This window comes from Enhydra lutris, unplaced genomic scaffold, assembly GCF_002288905.1.
Source record: "Enhydra lutris kenyoni isolate GAN:26980312 unplaced genomic scaffold, ASM228890v2 scaffoldscaffold5, whole genome shotgun sequence".
Lineage (NCBI taxonomy): Eukaryota > Metazoa > Chordata > Mammalia > Carnivora > Mustelidae > Enhydra > Enhydra lutris.
Genome location: NW_019154089.1, coordinates 11,838,131 through 11,859,044, shown reverse-complemented (window position 1 = coordinate 11,859,044; position 20,914 = coordinate 11,838,131). Strand labels below are relative to the sequence as shown.

The 20,914-nt window shown below is 39.8% G+C and overlaps 1 protein-coding gene across 1 annotated transcript in view; it reads left to right on the top strand.

Moving 5' to 3' along the window:
* The window catches only part of LOC111141071 (coiled-coil domain containing 192), a 203,230-nt gene extending 186,345 nt beyond the window's left edge, over positions 1-16,885 (top strand). The window contains exon 8 of the mRNA XM_022493400.1: positions 16,599-16,885. Within this exon, the coding sequence (XP_022349108.1) occupies positions 16,599-16,885 (287 nt within the window). The remainder of the gene's footprint in view (positions 1-16,598) is intronic.
* The last annotated feature ends 4,029 nt before the right edge of the window (positions 16,886-20,914 follow it).

The window sequence follows — 20,914 nt, the reverse complement described above, 5'->3', positions numbered from 1 at the left end:
CTCTCTGCTCAGCGGGGAGCCTGCTTCCCAATCCCCCTCTGCCTGCCTCTCTGCCTACTTGTGATCTCTCTTTCTGTCAAATAAATAAATAAATAAAATCTTTAAAAAAATGTCTACACTGCCTAGAGCAATCTACACTTTAATGCCATCTCTATTAAAATGCCATTGTCATTTTTCAAAGAGCTGGAACAATCCTAAAATTTGTATGGAATCAGAAACGACCCCAAATTGCCAAAGGAACGTTGAAAAAGGAAAACAATGCCGGAAGCATCACATTTCCTGACTTCATGCTATATTATAACGCTGTAACCAACAAAACACCATGGTATTGGCACAAAAACAGACACATAGATAAATGGAACAGAATAGGGCTCCAGATATGGACTCTCAACTACCTGGTCAACTAATCTTTGATAAATTAGGGGAAAATATCCAATGGAAAAAAGACAGTCTCTTTAATAAATGGTGCTGGGAAAATTGAACAGCTACATACACAAGAATGAAACTGGGCCATTCTCTTACACCATACACAAAGATAAACTCAAAATGGATGAAAGACCTCAGTGTGAGACAGGAATTCATCAAAATCCTAGTCATCAAAATCCTAGAGGAGAACATAGATAGTAACCTCTTTGACATCGGCCATAGCATCTTCTTTCAAGACACGTCTCAAAAGCAAGGGAAATAAAAACAAAAATGAACTTTTGGGACTTCATCAAGATAAAAATCTCTGCACAGCAAAGGAAACAGTCAACAAAACTAAGAGGCAACCCACAGGATGGGAGAAGATATTTGCAAATTAAAGTATAAATAAAAAGCTGATATCCAAGATCTATAAAGAACTTCTCAAACTCAACACCCAAAAACCAAATAATCCAGTCAAAAAAATAGGCAGAAAACGTGAATAGACACTTCTCCAAAGAAGACATACAAATGGCTAACCGACACATTAAAAAATGTTCAACATCAGTAGCCATCAGGGAAATTCAAATAAAACCACAATGAGAAACCACCTTACACCAGTTAGAATGGCAAAAATTAACAAAGCAGGAAACAACAAATGTTGGCGAGGATGTGGAGAAAGGGGAACCCTCTTATGCTGTTGGTGGGAATGAAAGTTGGTACAGTCAGTTTGGAAAACAGTATGGAGGTTCCTCAAAAACTTAAAAAAAAGAGCTACCCTATGACCCAGCAATTACACTACTAGGTATTTACCCCAAAGATATAGACATAGTGTAAAGAAGGGGCACATGCACCCCTATGTTCATAGCACCAATGTCCACCACAGCCAAACTGTGGAAGGAGCTGAGATGCCCTTCAACAGACGAATGGATAAAGAAGATGTGGTATGTATATACAATGGAATATTACTCAGCCATTAGAAAGGATGAATACCCACCCTTTGCACAGACATGGATGGAACTGGAGGGGATTATGCTAAGTGAAATAAGTCAAGCAGAGAAATACAATTGCCACATGGTTTCACTAATATGTGGAACATAATGAGTAGCACAAGAGACCATAGGGGAAAGGAGGGAAAACCGAAGGGAGGAGAATCAGAGAGGGAGACAACCCATGAGAGACTATGGACTCTAGGAAACAAACTGAAGATTTTAGAGGGGAGTGGGGTGGAGAGATGGGGTAGCTGGGTGATGGGTATTAAAGACGGCATGTGTTGTGATGAGCATTGGGTGTTATATGCAGTTATTGAGTCACTGAACACTACACTGAGAACTAATGATGCACTGTATGGTGGTTAACTAAACATAATAAAAATGTTTTTTAATTAAAAAACTTTCTTTAAAAAGGCTGGGTGGAGACAAGACTTTCTTTTCTTTTCCAACATTTAGATAACATTCTGTGAAGAATATAGCTACCTTGCAAATAGGAGAGAGAAATAAGGTAATACAACCTGGCTTCCTTGAGTCACAAAATGAGCTGTCCCTGGAATTCCCCAGACTCTACTTTAGGTGCAATAATATATTTCCCATTGTCTAGGCTGGCAATAGCCACATGTTCTCTTATTTGGAGTTGAAACAATCCTGACTAATGTACAGACCTTCCTTGACTTATAATGAGATTATGTTCTGATAAACCCATAGTAAATTAAAAAAATTGTTAATCAGGAATGTATCTAATATACCTAACCTACAGAACAGCTATAGTAGTTTAGCCTAGATGAGTATAAATGTGCTCAGAACACACTAGCCTACAACTGGGAAATATCATCTAACACAAGGACTACTTTATAATAAAGTATGGAATTATCTCATGTAATGTATTGAACACTGTACTGAAACTACAAAACAGAATGGCTGTATGGGTAAAGAAGGTTTGCAAGTATATCAATTACTTATTCTCAAGATCATGTGGCTGACTGGGACTGGGACTCATTGCTACTTACCGAAGAGAGTATCATACCTTATATCACTAGCCCTGAAAAAGATCAAAATTCAGAATCTGAAGTATGGTTTCTACTGAATATATATCACTTTTACACCATCATAAAACTGAAAAATCATTAAATTGAGCCATCATAGCTTGAGTACCACCTGTATTCATAGATAATATTAATTCTTTGAGGCTGTCTCCAAGCAAAAATAATCTTAATTGATTAAACCCAATCTGAGTCTTAAAAATGTAGCAGATACTTTCACAATTTTAGGTATACTTTATCATTATCATCACTTAAACATTCAGTTTAAGTAATGTGAAGAAAAGAGGTAACCAATTAATTTATAAGGCAGATGAAAATTAACTAATTTAAATAATAATTAAACGATGTACCTTAAGCCAGAAACAAAATGAGAACTTATCCTGCTGAAGATTAAAGTGTCTCTAAGCTTTTGTTTATCCAGGTGGTTCAAACCAAAAGACACTGGGAGGGTCATCTTGGAAAGTAGCCAGAACAAATGCCCACAAGTCTTAATAGTAATCTAGCTGCCAGTTCCTAAGATTCCTATTATGTTAGCATTTTTTTAGCTCAGAAAAAACTGAACTAGTTCTTAGTAAAGTAACACAGTAGGTGCCATGGAAATGTTTATTTCTTTTCCCACTTCCTCTTTCTCTCTCTTTCCTCCTATCTTACAAGGATGGAGGGGAGTTGCATAGAAAGAGGAAGAAGTGAAATTATAGTTGTGGGAGTTCTTTGATAGCTCTAAAACTTATAAATATTATTTTTCAAATACAAATATACAATGCATCCAAAGTATACCACAAAACTTTCCAGTATGAGAAGCATATTTCTAAGAATTTCAGTAGTCTCCTAGATACATTTTTGTGTTTCTCTATAGTGCCTTCAATTTAAGCCCACCCTGAAAATAACTCCTTTGCCATTAGCTTTGATAATGTTCTGAAGACATATAAATTACATGATAAAGGAGGTTAATTAATGGGGAAAACATCAATGAAAATTAACATTTGTACCAAATATCAGATTTACTAAATAAAGAAAAGCTTGTTTGAATTCCCTCATGAGGAATTTCTCCATCACTTCTGAATTATCTTTTGAATTTTAAGATGAAATTACATCTTGAAATTTCAAAAAAATAAAATAAATCTGATAAAACTGGAATGTCATTCCACTGGGAGGAGGAATTGAAAGAACCATGTTCCATAGGCTGTTGTCAAGAACAGAACATATTTAAGCTGCTGATTTCAGTTAGCACAGACATCCCTGGCATTCACCCTTCCCCGAGTCCATTTCTTACTGTTGTCTTCTTAGCGTGAAATGTAAACAAATAGCAAGTTGCATAACATTAAAAGAAAGCTAATAAAAATGAAGTTAGACTTGTATAGGAGGTGACACTAAGAAGCAATCCTTGTTTCTGTGAGCTATTCTTCTCAAGGGTGCGATTTGATATCTCCTACCCACTTCAACTCTGCTGTTGCCTCTCATGTACTTAAAGGAACTTCAGGGCTTCTTCTCTAAAACACACATTTCTCTTGGTCTCTTCTGAACTAAACCTTGGAAATTCCAACAATAAATGTCCAAATGCTCAGGTGTGTCACTATAAAGCCCATTGTGTCATCTGAAAAGTAGGTCCCACCAACCGTTAGTTCCTTATGGCCATCTATTATAGTTCCATCAAGTGACTAAAACTGAGGAAGAAATAATGGAGTTTGGGAAAGTCCTTGATAAAATAGTACCCCATGGAGATTAAGAACTTAGTTTTTGAATGAGAATTACAAGTTGAAAGATATTACAGGAATACATAGCCTGATCTAATAGGTATGGAGACAATTAGACAAAGTTAAGAGTTATTTAGATGTTTGAACCAACAGCACTTAGGGACAAGAGAAATGGAAGAGCATGAAAGTAAAGGAGAAACCTAAAATAATGCTCAGCTTTCTGACTTTAGCAAGGGGAGGCATGGTGATGCCACTTTACTCAGCTAGGGAATACTGAAAGGAACTCAGTTTTAGAGGTTAGATAATGAGTTCAGTTTAGGATGTATTGTATCTTAGATGTTCGTGAGAGATCTCAAAGGAGGGGGTCCCAGGTCCAGGGCTCAGGTCTCACCTAGAGCTGTAAACTGGAGCATCATTCATACAAACAGAATGCAACCAAGGCCACAGAAAAGACCTATAGAGAGAAAGGACAAAGCTTAAGACCAGGAGTTTAAAGGATCTCCATGCAGTAATTACTCTGAGGAGGAGCCCACAAAATGAGACCAAAGGAGTAGTCAGAAAGTTTGTAGGAAAACAGTGTCATATTACAGAAGTCAGGGAAAGAGTGTCTTATGGGAGGCTGTCAACAACCACAAATGTTCAGAGGCCCTACAGGATGAACATTAAGTCCAATGGATTTAGTGACATCAGTAAGTTCAGCAAGGTGAAGTTGAATAATGTAATGGAAAACAAAAGCTAGAGTGTGCTACGTTCACAAGGAGAAAGGGAATAAGAGTATAGACAACTCTTTCAAGAGATCTGATAGTAAAGGGGAGAACAGTTACAGAGCAAAAGCTGAAGAGGCATTAAGTAGTAAAAGGGTTTTATTTCCTTTTTAAAAAAAGATTTATTTATTCATTTATTTACTTGAGAGAGAGAGAGAAAGCACAAGCAGGCAGAATAGCAGGCAGAGGGAGAGGGAGAAGCAGTCTTCCCACTGAGCATGGAGCCCATGGTGGGGCTCAATCCCCAGACCCCGACTTTGCACATAAATGAGCTTTCTGGGAATCCTATAGATTTTCCTCATTACTCAGATGTTCCTTAGTTTTCCCTTCTATATTTGCTTCCCATTACTGCTATAACACATTACCACAAATTTAGCAGCTTAAAACAGCACAGATTTATTATCTTAAAGTTCTGAAGACCGAAAGTCTAAAACAGGTGTCACCATGTTAAAATCAAGGCATCAACAGACTATGTTCCTTGTTGCCACAAGGCAGCTTTAGGGTAGAATCTGTTTCTTTACTTTTCCAGCTTCTACAGGCCACACATTTTTCTTGCCTTGTGGTTCCTTTCTCCATCTTCAAAGGCAGCAGTGTAACATCTTCAGAAACATATTCAGAGGTCTGGGGACATCTTTGGGGGCCCATTATTCTGGATAACTTTGTGGACATCTTTGGGGAGGGGCATTATTTTGCCTACCCTACCTCTCTATTTCTAAAGTACTCTGAGAAGCTTGTTGAAAATAATGGATGGAGCCAGAAGAGCATCCTCTGCTTAATGTTTTACATAATTAAAAATCTCAGTAATTAATCTCAGCAATGTCATTATCAATGTCATTATATTAAGAAGGAGTGTTCACCACCTGGACAACTGTTCTGCATGATGCGAAAACTGAACTCGGACAGTACTAGGTGCAGTTGATTTTATCATTTTTAGGATTCCAGGGTGAAATACATCAACAATCCGAATAAATTCTGTATGACCCTTCAGCTGCTATTTTTAAGAAAACAACAATAGTGACACCCTGGCAAACAGTGAGGAAGACTTTATTAAGGGCTACTGATGGCAGTTAGTGTCCAGACTAACACAGTAGGAAAGAGAGGGTGGCTCCACTCTATATTATGACAAGGAAAAGTGGGGATTTATAGTAGGGGCTGTGTGTGCGGTTTGTTGGTGGGGGATGAGTAAGTGGGGAGGCAAGACAGGGTGACCAGATGTCACCTGGGGTGTGGTAGAGGACAAGGAATTTCATCCCATCTGGAGAATGATCAGATTCTAAGGGTGGGGACTCTCAAAAAGTGATTGAGCAGACTTCTCTCGGCAAGTGGGCACCTGGAGACAAGGTTGAAAGATGAGTTCAGAGGAGCCTAAGTAAAGTTTGGTTAGGAAAAGAGTCTTTGTCACAATAGTGGGTTTTTGGTTTTTGGTTTTTTTTTGCAATTTATTATATCTTCTGCATATATTTCTTATCTTCATCCAAGAAGCGCTGAGTCTAGACCTAGCACTGAATCCAGGAGGCTGGTAAAATTCTGTGATACCATCACTAAGCTAAGCAAAAGGAAGAAGTTGAGGGATAGGATAAGACTTAAGGAAGAGAAGAACGCATATGTGGTGAGGTATAGCTGCCATGTCACTCCAAATGACCGCATCCAAGTGTCCTGTTGTCAGGGACATCTAATAGCACTGTCAAGTCAACTCAATCAAAATAACTTGCACTCTTCTCCACAAAACCCATTCTTCTGCCTAGTTGATACAAGCAAATCCCTAATCCACAAAGATGAAGAATTATTTATCTTACCTTTCTCCATTAAAAAATAAAACATTAATTTTCATTGCCCCTGTCAAAGAATAACACTGCCAATACTGTTCTTACTACAGCATCGTATAAATTCTCAAAGCCATGCAACATCAGAAATTGTAACAAATAACTGAAAATTAATGCAAACAACCAAATTGGTATTCTTCATTCTATAGACTTGGCCTCATATAACCCCTGTGCATCAAGAAGAAGAGCAGGAAAAAAAAAAAAAAAAAAAAGAAGAAGAGCAGGAGAGTTGTACACTCTAGTACAACATGCAGTCCAAATAATATAAAATCATCTCTATTTTTATTTCTCCAATTGCCTTTGAGTTCATACCGATTCCACCGCCAATAAGCATAGAAATAGTCCTTCATCTACTATCTCTTCTTTTTCTTCTTTTCTCAGTCTCCTATGTATCTCCCTCCTATGAACTTCTTTTCCCCTACCAGAGTCCATTTTCACCTTTAGGCCTCTGACCAGGCATCAGTCATTGTGCTTGAACCACTCTTCTCTTCAATGGAACCAGAATTATAGGAGGGGACTTCAGGTCCTGCTCACTGGGAAATGCAGAAGAGATTCCAATAAAAAACATTTCTTCCCCTTAGATTGATTTCCTCTAGGCATAACTCATGTGCATTGTGATGCTAACAGTGTTTGTGTTGTTTCCCAATCTTGCTGAAGAACTCTTTCTGTAGAACAATTTGATAAGATCTAAGACCCTGAGAGGGTAGGAAGACACCCTTCCCTGAAAGGGAGCAGGACTAAGTTAACCTACATTGTTCTACCCTCACCTGGTAAAGAAAGAAGGTGGGATGCAGCACTGCACTAGGCCCCCACCTAGTGTCTGGCCATTGGTTGCTTTCCCCCCTCTCCCATCATGGACCAGCCTATATTCATTTTGTGGCACCATCTTTGAGATGTCCTCATTTGCTCCTCCACACAAACAAATCTCTCCCACCTCCCAACCTAGTACCAAGGTATTCACACATCTTTCTGATATAATATTATTCTTATCAGTCTTTTAGGGACAGATCAATTGGCTTCAGGAAGCTCCAGAAAGAAAATCCTGGATTCAGATCTGCTGAAGGGGATTCACTTGCTCCCTATGTGATGGTGGCAGCTATGGAAGCCGGGGAATCACTGTGCTTGCCCTCAAGGCATCATCTCTCTTTTGAGAGACACCTCTTTTCCTTTCCAGACTAGCTTGTGAGGAAATAGATCCATCCACCAACTGAGAAACAGAAACAAAAGCAAAAACAAACCTTCAAACTCATCATTTTCTTGGGATTCTGGAGAAGATTCAGCCAAGTTAGACCTAGCAAGTTGTTGCGGAGATTTAAGCTAATTGTGGAGGGAGGGAGGGGAAGACCATGGATACATTCAGTCAGTGGTAATATTCACAGGCAGAGCCATGTCAGGTAACAAGGGAGAGGCACTAAGAATATAATAGATGTGATTTCTCGTCAGCTATGCGTACTGCAGCCTTGTCAAGAAGAGGCATGCCTGGAAGATTTCTGGCCTACCTTTTAGGATTTAGCCAGAAATTTAGCTCCCCATGCTTATTACAGGTCAGCAGAAATTCAACTGCCAAAACTTGGCCAATCATCAGAAGCACCTAGGGCACTCTGTAAAACTATAGATTCCCAGACACCCTCTTAGATTCAGTCAAGCAGACTTTCAGCAGTGAGACCTTGGATTCTCCATACTGATGAAACTCCCCAAGTGCCAGTGTGGAGAACCATTTTTATAGCTCATAGAATCTAAGTCACAGATCCGGAAGAGAGTTATTCTAACTTTTCCATTTTCCCATTTAACAAAAACTTAAATTCACAAGTGTTAAGTACAATGTTCTACAATCATAACAGTTTATTTTCTGGGATGTTAGGGTGTGGAGATTCAGTAGTGAAAAGCTTTCTGTGAATAAAATATGTGCCTGGGGAGGAAATCTGGGAACTATGCACCAAGGGAAACTGGTGCATAGTTACCGTGCAGTTCAGACTGGTGCATTGCTACCGTGGTTTTGGATCATATATGCACTTAACTTTCATCCATTTAGTCACTTAACAAATGACTTAAGACATGTGCCAGGCATTGCTTTAGATAGAGAAGACATAGTAGTGAACAAAACAGTCAAATATTTCTGCCCTCAAGGAGTTTTCATTCTAGTGGGGGTAGAAAGAGACTACCAAGAAGACAAAAATGAATTGTCAGACATAACATTTCGGAAAAAAAAAAAAAAAAAAAAAGAATCTGACTTGTCCAGGAGTGGGGACTGCATTGAAATTGTAGGCAAGACATCTGGGGGAGACTTCACTGGATGAAGGTGACTTTGGAGAAGAGAGACCTGAGGAACTGAGGGAACTAGCCATGTATGCATCCAAGCTGCAATTATCCAGGCAGAAGAAGTAGCAAATGTAAAGGCCCTGAGGTAGAAACATGCCTAGCCTGTTTCTAGGAACAAGGAAAGAAAGAATACATGTGTTCGTGAGGTAAAGGGGGGCCAGATCACATAGTATGTTAGAAGGTGAGTTTTTAGTCTACATGAGATGAAAAATCATCAGATTTTAGACAAAAGACTGTCGAGACCAACGTAAAGTTGAATGAGACCTCTTTGTATAGAGCTGAAACCAAACTGAAAGGGCAGGTCACAGAAGCAATAGGACCAGACATGAAGCTATTGCAGTCCTTCAACTACAGTACCTGTGCTGGGCAAGAGAGAATTAACCATTTCAATAAACACAAAACATGGGCATCATGTGCATTTATGCCTCTAAGTCAACAAAGGAAGGAGGGTAGGGATTTGCAGTTCCCTTAATCCATTTACTTCTTCAACATGTCTCCCAGTGAGAGGATCCTACAGCCACAAGAGCAATGCTAACAGCTGGAGGTGAGTGTTCTTCATCCTACCTGGTCCTCAAACACTGTACAAGTCCTCAAAGCATCCACATCAGCCGGACCCCTCATGCTGGTTCTGGGGACTGGCATGGGCCCAACATCTGTGGGAGGCCCCAAAACTTGAAGCAACAAATGCTTCCTACACACTCTCTCAGTCCTTGTTTTTCCCAAGTGTTTTCTTCATTAAGTGCTCTATAAGCTCTTTGCTCACTCTCCAGAGCACTTCCCATGTCATCAGTCCTGCATCCCTACCATTGTAGTTTTAAACTAAGTATTTTGTTCCTTCCAAAGCATTTACTAAAACACATGTGTTCAGGATCTAAGGTGTGGGGTTCTTGGACTGCAGCTAGGTGAAAATATATATTTGCTCCAGTCCACCACTGCATCTTAGATATTTCTGCTAATATAAAATCCTATCGTAACAGTGGCCATCACTAAGATGTGGGAAGTTTTTGGATACATGTTGAAAATTTATAAGCATCTATCAAACAACATTTCAGTTCTTTTAACTGACCAAACTTATTTGCCAATTAAATCTATTCTTCTTTTAAAAATATGTATTTATTTGAGAGGGAGAGAGAGCACAGGGGAGTGGGGGACAGAGGGAGAGGGAGAGAGAGAATCACCAAGCAGACTTCCTGCTGAGCTTGGAGCCCAAGGCGACACTCGATCCCAGAACCCCAGGATTATGACCTGAGCTGAAACCAGGAGCCAGATGCCCAACCAACTAAGCCACATGGGTACCCCCATTAACTCTGTTTTTTTTTTTAGTGCTGTTCTCATTTCCAAAGCAACAAACATGTGCCAACTTCAAATGTATTCTAAGCATTCACAGCATTAATAGAAAGTAACTGAAAACTCTTTGAAGTTGGCCGTTTGTCACTAGAGACCCTGGTCTCCATATTAATAAAAACACTGAACGGAGAAAACAGAGAAAACTTCAAGTAGTAAGACTAATCTTTTTTTTTTTTTTTAAGATTTTATTTACTTATTTATTTGTCAGAGAGACAGAGAGAGAACACAAGCAGGCAGAGCAGCAGGCAGAGAGAGAGAAAGAAGCAGGCTCCCCGCTGAGCAAGGAGCCCGATGTGGGACTCAATCCCAGGACCCTGGGATCATGACCTGAGCTGAAGGCAGCGGTTCAACCAACTGAGCCACCCAGGTGTCCCCTAATCTGACTTTCAAGAAGTAAAATATTTGTGCTATAGGAACCCCCCAAATAAGCAAATCATTTATTGCAGAAAAGTACTATCCTTGGAGGGTAACTGTGAAAGTCTAGAAAAGGACAGAAAACTAGGAAGGTTATTGTTGAAGTTTTGTTTATTGTTCAAGTAGTGAGAGAGTGCTATTTACAAGGATGAGCCAATTTTCAAGTCCAAGTACTGCAGTAGATGAAACTGGACTCCCTTGTGGTTACTGAGAAATATATACAGCTTCCAAAACCACATGAAGGTGAGTCAGAGTGATGGGCATTTGTACAGAGGAGGAAGCTGACATAGTCTTTTAGGCCAAACAGTAATCCTGGGTGGCTCTGATGAAATAAGGTATTTAATCACCTCACCGGGAAGAGTCTTTCTTATTGAGTAAACACTTGGCAGTCTTGGTCATTAGCTTGAAAAGCAAAGAGAAAAGTAAACACTGATGAGGTAGTACGCAGCACAGATGTTTGTTTAGGCTAAATCCTGAATGTCCTTTGGGGCCCAACTCAGCGCCGCCTCTCCCCTGCCCAAGCATGGAACTGTGAATGTGGGAGCCAAGTGAGCATCTCATTCGTTCTCTATATGCAGGGTCCCAGTGACTAATTACTAATGAATTAATTTTTTAAATGACTGTGGAGACCTGCCTGGGGAGATGTGTGCTTCCCATCATGAAAGGCATGGGAAGCAGAAACTAGATCAGTGGTTCTTAGCATTTCTATGTTCATTCAACATTTTTACATTGGTGGCATGAGTGAAGGGATCCAAAGGGGAAACACCCATTTTTAGAAACAAGTGTTTAGAAAATCTAAAAAAAGCCTCCCAGACATTCACTGGGTCACCCTTCAGCGATGTATCACTGTGGACACGAAACTACTAACTTCCCGGATGCACAAAGCAATGTCTCCACGTGATTTAGGTCTTTGAACCTAGTATTACACCATATGTCCTTTCTCTGATTAGCAACAAGCCATATCCTGCTCTCCTTCAGTCTGCCCATCACAGCTTTCTACACACCGGGTATCTCTCTAACAACGTGAAGCCACACTGACGATAAAAGGCAAATTTTACTCATTGATTACTACTGGCAGTTGACCTATGAAGAGCAGGAGAAGACACTCATGCCTGAGAGCCACTTAAAAAAGCATCAGTTAGGGATGTTGCAGATGGAATTCCCTAATTAATAGGGATGTTCAGGTGTAATGTGCAGGTGAGATCAGATGGTCCTAAATACCAATTCTAAGCTGAGTCTAAGTCTCTAAGCTACTCAAACTATAATGACCTCTGCTATTATCTCTTTAGTTACTGGTATTTTTGATATAACTCACATACAGCACTTTGCTAAGACATGAAGGGTTTAATGCTATTAAGAATGCGGGGCGCCTGGGTGGCTCAGTGGGTTAAGCCGCTGCCTTCGGCTCAGGTCATGATCTCAGGGTCCTGGGATCGAGCCCCGCATCGGGCTCTCTGCTCGGCGGGGAGCCTGCTTCTTCCTCTCTCTCTACCTGCCTCTCTGCCTGCTTGTGATCTCTGTCTGTCAAATAAATAAATAAAATCTTTAAAAAAAAAAAAAAAAAAAGAATGAGAAGCTGGAAATGGTCTAAGGCAAATGGCACAATTTTTTCTGGGCCTTTTGTCTTTCAAGGCTACATCAAAAAGTGAGCCCAGCCTGCCCCAGCTGTGAGCAAAAGAATGCCCCTGTTGTCTGTCTTCTTTCTAAACCTTTTTAACCTTGCACAACTGCCACATCCCATTCCCTCATCACCATGACCCTAAGCCATCATTCTCATTCTTGCTTCACGCCTATTTTAAATTGAAGCGGAAGGAGGGGAAATCATGAAAAACAGCATGTACTTGTAAAAACCTCTGCAATGGTAGCAATTGTGATGTCATACCCTGACTATGGCTAATCAGGTTTTCTCCTTCCCTGTGACAGGAGAATTTCTCTTGTCTCTGTGTCTCCTGGAGCCCCTGGGAATGGGGCTAACCATTCCTGAGATTATCCAGTCAGATGACAGAATCCTCCATGCTTCAGGCAGATGTGACCTTGGCAAGACTATATGAGCTGCTAATGAAAATCTAGGAAGGACCACCAGTGTTTGAGATGTGGGGATGAGTAGAACTGTCAGGGGCTTCGGGTAAGGGAGCCTTGACTCCAGGAGAATGGGGCACAGCAGATCAGGCAGAGATTAGTTGTGGAGTCTGGACAAATCACTGGGGTGGCCTTGGGCTATTTCCACTACAGATAGGATATGAGTCCCTATTCTGGAGTTCCCCACTTCATTGAAGAGTTTAAAATGTTTCTGTGATTTGTAATATGTTTAGAAACAGAACAAAAATATTTTCATTGTATGTGTGAAGAGGTCATTAAATAGTAAAATATATCTGTATGAGAAATTTCCTTCTTGGTATATATACTTCTTTTTATCTTTTTTTCTCCCCAGTTTTATTGAGATTATAATTGGCCTAAAACCTGGTGTAAGTTTAAAGTGCACCATGTATTCACGAGATGCACGTGTATTTTGCAAAACAATTCCACCACAAAATTAGCTAAGAATACCATCCCATCACAGAATTACCATTTCTATTTTGTGGAGCAAACATTTAAGATCTATTCTCCCAGCAACTTACAAATTTGCAGTACAGTATTTTTAATTATCATCATTATGTTACACATTACTCAGAATTTATAACTAGAAATTTGTACACTTTGACCAATACCTCTCCAATTCCTCCCTCCCTATCCCCCATCTCTTAGTAAATCCCACTCCACTCTTTTTCGATCAGGGCAGGTTTTAAGTACATTATGCTTGGTAAAATACGTCAGACAGAGAAAGACAAATACTATAAGGTATCACTTAAATGAGGAATCTAAAAAAGCTGGTATGTAGATGCACTTTAACTTATCTTCTTATCAGCATTTTCATTTAATACATGAAAACAATACAGTGAGAATCAAGGCCCTTGTGCTAACTCTCCTTTTCCAATTGTCTTTTACTTGTGCTATTGTCTGAATTGTGTCCCCAATGAAATTAATATGTTGAATCCCTAACCCCAATGCAACAGCATTTGGAGATGGTGTCTTTGGGAGTGATTAAGTTTCAGTGAGGTCATAAGGGTAGGGTCATGAGATGAGTGACCTTAGAAGAAAACATCAGAGAGCTTGTGGTCTCTTTCTGTGCCATGGGAAGACCCAGTGGGAAGGTTGCTCTCCGCAAACCAGGTGGAGTTCTCACCAGAACCCATCTATGCTTGCACCTGGATCTCAAACTATCAGCCTCCAGAACTGTGAGAAAATAAATCTCTGTTGTTCAAGCCCCCTGGCAATGGTTTGGTATTGTGTTATGGCAGCTTGAGCTAACCAAGACACCCAGTCTCTCTTCCTCATTCTCTCTCTACCTTCTCTCTCGATTACTCTCTCTGGGAGGCAGAGACAGAAGATGTAGACCTAGTAACAGCAATTCCCAGGTAATGCCACCATGCTGCATTTTTACCCCTTTATCACTAGAATCAGATGAACAAAGTATTCCACCTATATTGCATTCTTTTAAAAACAAACACTTTTGACCAGTTTGCCTTCTGTAATGGCACTAAACACCCTTTTTTAGTCGTGTAAATTGGTAGGAAATAACTCCTCCTGAAAAGAGAGGAAAAACTGGAGAAAGAAAAGACGGAAGAAGAGGTGAAAAAGAAAGAGGACAAGCCGGCCCAACAAGGAGGGAGGCTTCCGAGGCCCTTCTCCATCCCGGAGCCTCACGAAGGCCCTGCCTTCCCTATCCTGCCCACTGTTCCTTTCCTTTCTATTTTCTCACTGCCTCTTGTTGCCACTTTCTGTCTTTTCTCTCTGCTCCCATGGAAACTCACTTCAACCCACAAGAACCCACTCTCCCAAGCCCAGATTTCCATACCTCCACCTTTGGAAGTAACAGAAAAATGAATTGTGTGCTAACAGTTGAGAGTCAACAATCCTCCCTCCCAAATAACAACCATACATATTAGCTAGAGCCACCTACGAGGAACCCATCTTCCTGGATTTCAGAAAGTGCTTATCCAAAAGGAAACTCGAGCCCAGGACCAGCCATCAGAAAAGTGAGAGCCACCAATGCAGGCCACATACAAAATTTTCCATTTTCTAGGAGCCACATTTTTAAAACAAGAAAAACAAATGAGTGAATATTGTCCTAAAATGTATCTTATGTTACACAACAGATCCAAAATATTGTTTTCACACATATCCAATTTTTAAAATCTAATGAGATAGTTCATATTTCTTTCACACTAAGCCTTCAAAATCAAATGTGTATTTTATATTCACAGTACATCTCATTTCAGACAACAAACTACATGCTCCTTTGAGATATGGAGATTTTTTTCATAGCTTGTAAAGAAAGGCAGGCAAACTACCATCTCCTTCAGTATTAGTGTTAAAATTTCCCATCTTCAGAACAAAAACATCCCCCCCGGATTCTCGAAATGTAGGACATCACTAAGCACAACTGCTAAGAGCAGAGAACATCCTGATCTTCCTTCTCATCACTTCTGGGAGGCCCAAAGCATCCTGGCCACTGTGCATGTCTGTGTTCAAGCTTTCATCCCAGGATCCCTTGGGGGAAATTAGAAAACAAACAAACAAAAATGAGTTTTTATTTGCTGAGAAGTGAGTGATTCCCTGCCTGCATGGGCCATCACAGCAAAGCTGCCCCATCTTCACACAATAGTAGCAGGCATCTGTCTCCTGGACCTGCAGTTAGATTTCCCTAGGGTGCAGCTGTGGGGTTTGCGTTCACTGAGGACTGAGTAAATGTTGGACCTTTAACCACAGTAATCGGCTGTCAATACCATTCATTCATACGCTATTAGCTCCATTATTTCTACAATGACACCCAAGCAATTGACAACCCTTACTTACAACTAATGTCTGCACTTTATGTAACATAGAGACGTGATTTTAATGGTGGAAATTCCAGGATGAGAGTGGTAAAGGAGGGTGATCCTACTAAACCCCAGTAGGATGAGGTTTGCTTTTAGCAGCTACATTTTTTGATGGTCTACTGGGACTTCTTTTTTTTAGGTTTCCCTACTGTCAGCCACCAAAATTTTATCTCCTTATTGGAGCCTCCTTCTCCCTCTTTCCTCAGGTTTTTATCCTTATCTGAGGGGTCAGAAGTTATAAAGGATAAGCTTTTCCCTCTAGGAGATACTGGTAATTTTTATTAAGAGATGCTGAAAAAGCTTCAGACCTTAAAAAAAGAATCTCAATGGCACATACCATGCTAATAGCTTTTCCTGGATCACCTCAAATTACACCCCTGCCAACTGTAAAGCTGACTTGGGTTAAGGAACTAGTCTTTTCTCATCACATCCTCCAGAATGGGGAATAACAACTTTTTTTTGTTTTCCGAGTTGAGTGAAAATTCAATTTTAAAGTATATCTCTACTTGATAGTCACTCTCGTGAAAGATTCTTAGGCAAAAGGATACTGTGAAACTTGGGATGGCTGTGGTTTATAGATTGGATTTTCAAGGAGTGCTCATTCCCATGGTTAATTAAAAGTTCAATGTGTACAAAAAAGAGTTGGCAAAAACTGATTCTCCTCCCTCTCTGGAGGCTTCCAAGTTCTTTTTTCATGAGCACCCAGAAACTTTCCCCTCACCGGATCCAGATTCCATTCTCTGTCTATCTGACCAGATGACGCAACCTCTGAGTTCCCTTTTAAGAACGTGAGAAATAAAGCTTTTTCATCTTCCCTCTCTTTTGAGTTCTGGGAAATGCAATTAAAACTGCTCAGACTTTCTTTTTCTTCTTTGCTCTAGAAGACAATGCTCGGGAAGAGTCCTGTGGTGGTCTCCCGCCTGTGGAAGAAGGTGATCGAAAAATTAACCTGATTATGGAGTTGTCGACGCAGGTTTCCCTTCAGACTGAGAAGATCACCCAGCTGGAAGATGTTTTAGAGGAAAAGGAAAGGAAAATTCAGCAGCTGGAAGCTGAGCGGGGATCCCAGCCCTTCCAAGAGGTTGAGGACACTCCAGAATGTTTACAAGAAGCCCCAATTTTCTTTAATAATAGTGTCACCCCTGTGGTCTCTGATGAAGATATGTAAGGATTCCTAGTAAGAAAAAATAAATGTTTATTAAGTGTCGCCAGCGTAAAGTCCAGAACCCAGTTAGTCTCCCCAGTAGCAAACTCAAGTTCAAGATGATGGGTTTGAATAGATCCCATAACTTTTGTATTGGAAGGAAACAAAACAAAAGGGATTCTTTAGGAGTAATTCCTGCATACTTGCCCTTCAGACATCAGCCATCAGGTAACCTACACACTTGCAGAATACTATGTTTTTAGATATCCCAGATAACCACGGGACAAAGAAAAACACACAGCTAGACTGATGGTCAAAGAACATAGTTTCATTGTCTTATCAGAGGTTTGTCACATTGCAAGGTGGCACCATACCTGTATCCATAAGCAGCTCACCTGTGGACAGAAAACTGTCATGGAAGGCAAACTTCAAACTGGGAAAAATGGGGGTACCGAAGAGTAGAATCATTACCAGCAGAGTAAACAGCCATGAGGTCTGTTTTTTCATGTCCTCTAGACTATATTTCTGTATGGCATGTCTCTGATTAGCATTTAGCAAGCGGAGAAGTGAAATAAAATTAAAGCAATAAAAATAAATAAAGAATGGGTGAATCAGCACTGTGGTCCTTTGGGAAAAGTGTCCTGGGACAACATCTCCTTGGGAAAACAGACAACACTGATTTTTCCTGTTGGACCAAAACTCAGACCAAAACAAAATATACTCTTCTGTTATTGTTGTATCAAGGAGGTGCGGACAGCACAAAATTATGTTGGGAAAAATAAAGGATGGGCAAAGGAAAGCTACCCTGTAATTAATGGGCTAGAAGGAATTGTATCCCATTCCTCTTTCACGCATCCCCTTCAAGTAAACTATTTCCCACACAAAGGGAGCAGTTAGGCACTAACTTTGGGGAAGACTTTGGGACTTAATTCTTACTGGGCTAGTAGAGAATGACTCAGGCAAACAGCTCTAGCTCTCCCATAAGTCTGACTACATCACTACTTCTTGATTTAATTAGACCAGTTCAACAAATACTCCCTGAAACTCTTCTGTCTACCAGAGACAACAATAGAAGTCAGAAATATCACAGCAAACATGAGAATCACCACTACTTTTATAATGCAAGAGTTCATAGACACACATGAATCTCCTCAAATGGAAGGGAGATAAGAAATGGAAGAGAGAATTTAACACAGAGTAAACCTGATTAACGCTCCTTAACAAAGGCTCTCAAATTTACAGAGCATGAGTAAACAGCAAGAATTCAAATTTCTGGTCTTTGATTTTAGTCCCCAGGAACATGCATTTTAACACAGGTGGTATTCCTGCTGAATGTTATTTCAGTTCCTACAATTTAAGATACATTGGTTTGGGGCAGAATTCAAGCAGAGCTGTCACACTTTCATTCCCAGAAAAAAGACTTTTCCCAAAAGGAAAATTGCTTCTTGCAAACCAGTGGGAAGTGTCTTCTACAAAATGCAACTTGTACATAATCTGGTTATGGAGCCTGACTATCTATAAAACAAAGATTCCAAATCTGACTAAAAAAAAGGCGGTGGGGAGAGGGGAGTGATTGAATTTCCGGCTCCTAATAGCTTTACAACACTGACTCAGGTGTTCATTCCAAAACAAAACACACAGATTCTGCCAGTAAGTACTGTTTCATACAAAGCTAGAATCTTCCTATATTTGTATATAATTTCAGAGTTTCACATGTAATGTCAGCAAGTATGTACAGGTGCAGTCCATGATCTGAAATGAAACCAATTTACAACTCCCTGATCATGAACACACACCTACACCAGAAAGTGACTCAAGGTACTTTTCCATGGTTCCAAAAAGAACCTCTTCCATGGAGTGTGCTTCAGCCCTTATAGAATCCACTTCAGAAATCCATTCTCTCTGGTCCTTTCTCCTTCTCACCTCCTCAAACCCCATGATGTCCTGGGTCTTTCTATTTCTCTAGGACCGACTAGGTCACTCTGTTCCAACCTTGAAGTTTTGCCCATTGTTTCAAACAACATGGCTCTCATTGTGTATTTCTGTGAGAAAGCTTTAAATCTCTATTTCTGAAGAGTGGACTATCTCCAAGACAAAGGACCATCTCCACAATTTTGAGCTGTTATGATCATCAAGTTTCCAGCTCTTTATTTCACCAGAGATTGTCTTAATCCCAAGGGATATGGGGCAGGGTGGGAAGTAAGAAAGATGGAAAGTAGGGAAGGAGAGAAAAGAAAATCCCATCATATCCCAGATAGGGGGATGTTAACTTCTAGGTCAATTTCCCCTTCCAAATGCCCTGGTGAGCCCTTAGTAGGAAAGCAGACTGACAGTGGAGATAAAATAACAGGCAGAGCTAGAAATGAAGTTAATAATTAATTGAGCCTGTCACCTCTAAATATCCAAGATGAGCCAGTGAAGAAGCCAACATCAAGGCTCTCGTTACCTGGCAAAACCATCCTTACAAGAAGGTCCTCTGGGTTACTAGACTCAGGTCTAGGTGATCTCCAAAAGAGAAGTGGGAAGAAGGTTCCATCTAAAGATGAAAAGACTAATCTCTGGTAGTGAATCTTAGTAACAAGCATTCTTTAAATATTCAGGTTTTATGGGGTGGGATGGAGATAGTTGGGGGAGGAGGAGTGGTAGTGGGAAGAGGTGTTGCTGTCCTCTGAGGCTTTTCTAAATGGAAAATTCACATTCCCAGCTGGATATTTACACCACTGTATACCCCCAAAGCTCATTTCCATTTTCGGCTCTTCCTCTAAAGGAGTGAATAGTAATCTTCAGTTGTGTTCAAAACCTGGTTCAAATGCAGTCAAATGCTCTACCATTGAGCTATACCCCCAACACCTGGTTCAAATGAACTAAAAATCAGATTTCGCTCCATAATGTCGCAAAGTCTATTTTCTTACAAGCCAGTTAGGTTGCTGAAGCAGCCTAATAGTCTTTCAAATATCTGGTATAAATATTACAAGACAATTAGAAAACTGAGGACCCTACTTCTTAACGAAAATTTAGCAAATCTTCAGGTAACATATTTGGTTGACAACCAGAAATTCAGAAAATTAAAACACTTAACAAGTAAGTCAAGAAGTTCTCTAACATTCCAAACATTCACAGAAATACATGTATAGTTTCAATCCTTTTTTTTCACAAGTCATTAGATTTTTTCAGCAAGAAAGTTTAATTGAATGTGTAATATCTAATTTAAATAAATGCTGAATTTAACAATTTAGTTTTATTATTATGCTGGTGTTCTTCCACATATTTTCATGGCAAGCTGAAATCACAGCAAATGACTTGTTAAAGACTATCAGGAAGCCATGTCATTGGAGAAACCAGCTCAGAAATGTGAAAGGGGTGCCCTAGGATTCCTTGAAGTTCAGCAAAAGCAAAGAAACTATGATGTTTTCTGCCTAAATGCATTTCAGGGAAAGAATGAATTGAATCAAATTTTAATTATCTCCTATACTCCTCCCTGCTTATCCCCAAATCCAATCATTCCCTTCCACATTACACTGAAGTAAAGAATTTTGGGTTTAATGCAACAAATGGAGAACTGTTGATGAATGTTGCAGGCCTAAGCCAAAATATTAATTTGGCAATTATCAAGTAGAGGGACTGCAGAGACAACACTATTCCAAAAGATGAAAGGAAACATTTTTAAAAGACTTGATTAATCAAATGCCTGAGATTCAAAAAGTCTGACTCCAGTAATTTAAAAAAAAAAAAAAAATTAGAGGGAAAAAAAAGAAAAAAGGAAATTGTAAAGAGTAAATCAGTATGATAATTTTCCCCTGCTCTTACAACAACATCTTTTATTAAGATTTCCCAGACACAAGAGAGCTTTTTTGCTAAACAGAGGAGAATCAAGTTCAAGTAGGAAATAACCTTTTTAAAATAAAAGTACTAGTACACCGGGACAAAGTTCACAGTAAGAGACAGGGCCATGAGATTTCCCATACCTAAATGAAATGAGAACTTTTATGGCAAAACAAAACAAAACCAAAAACAGTTCATATTCCCGGCTTCAAAGAAATTGAGTATCTGGAG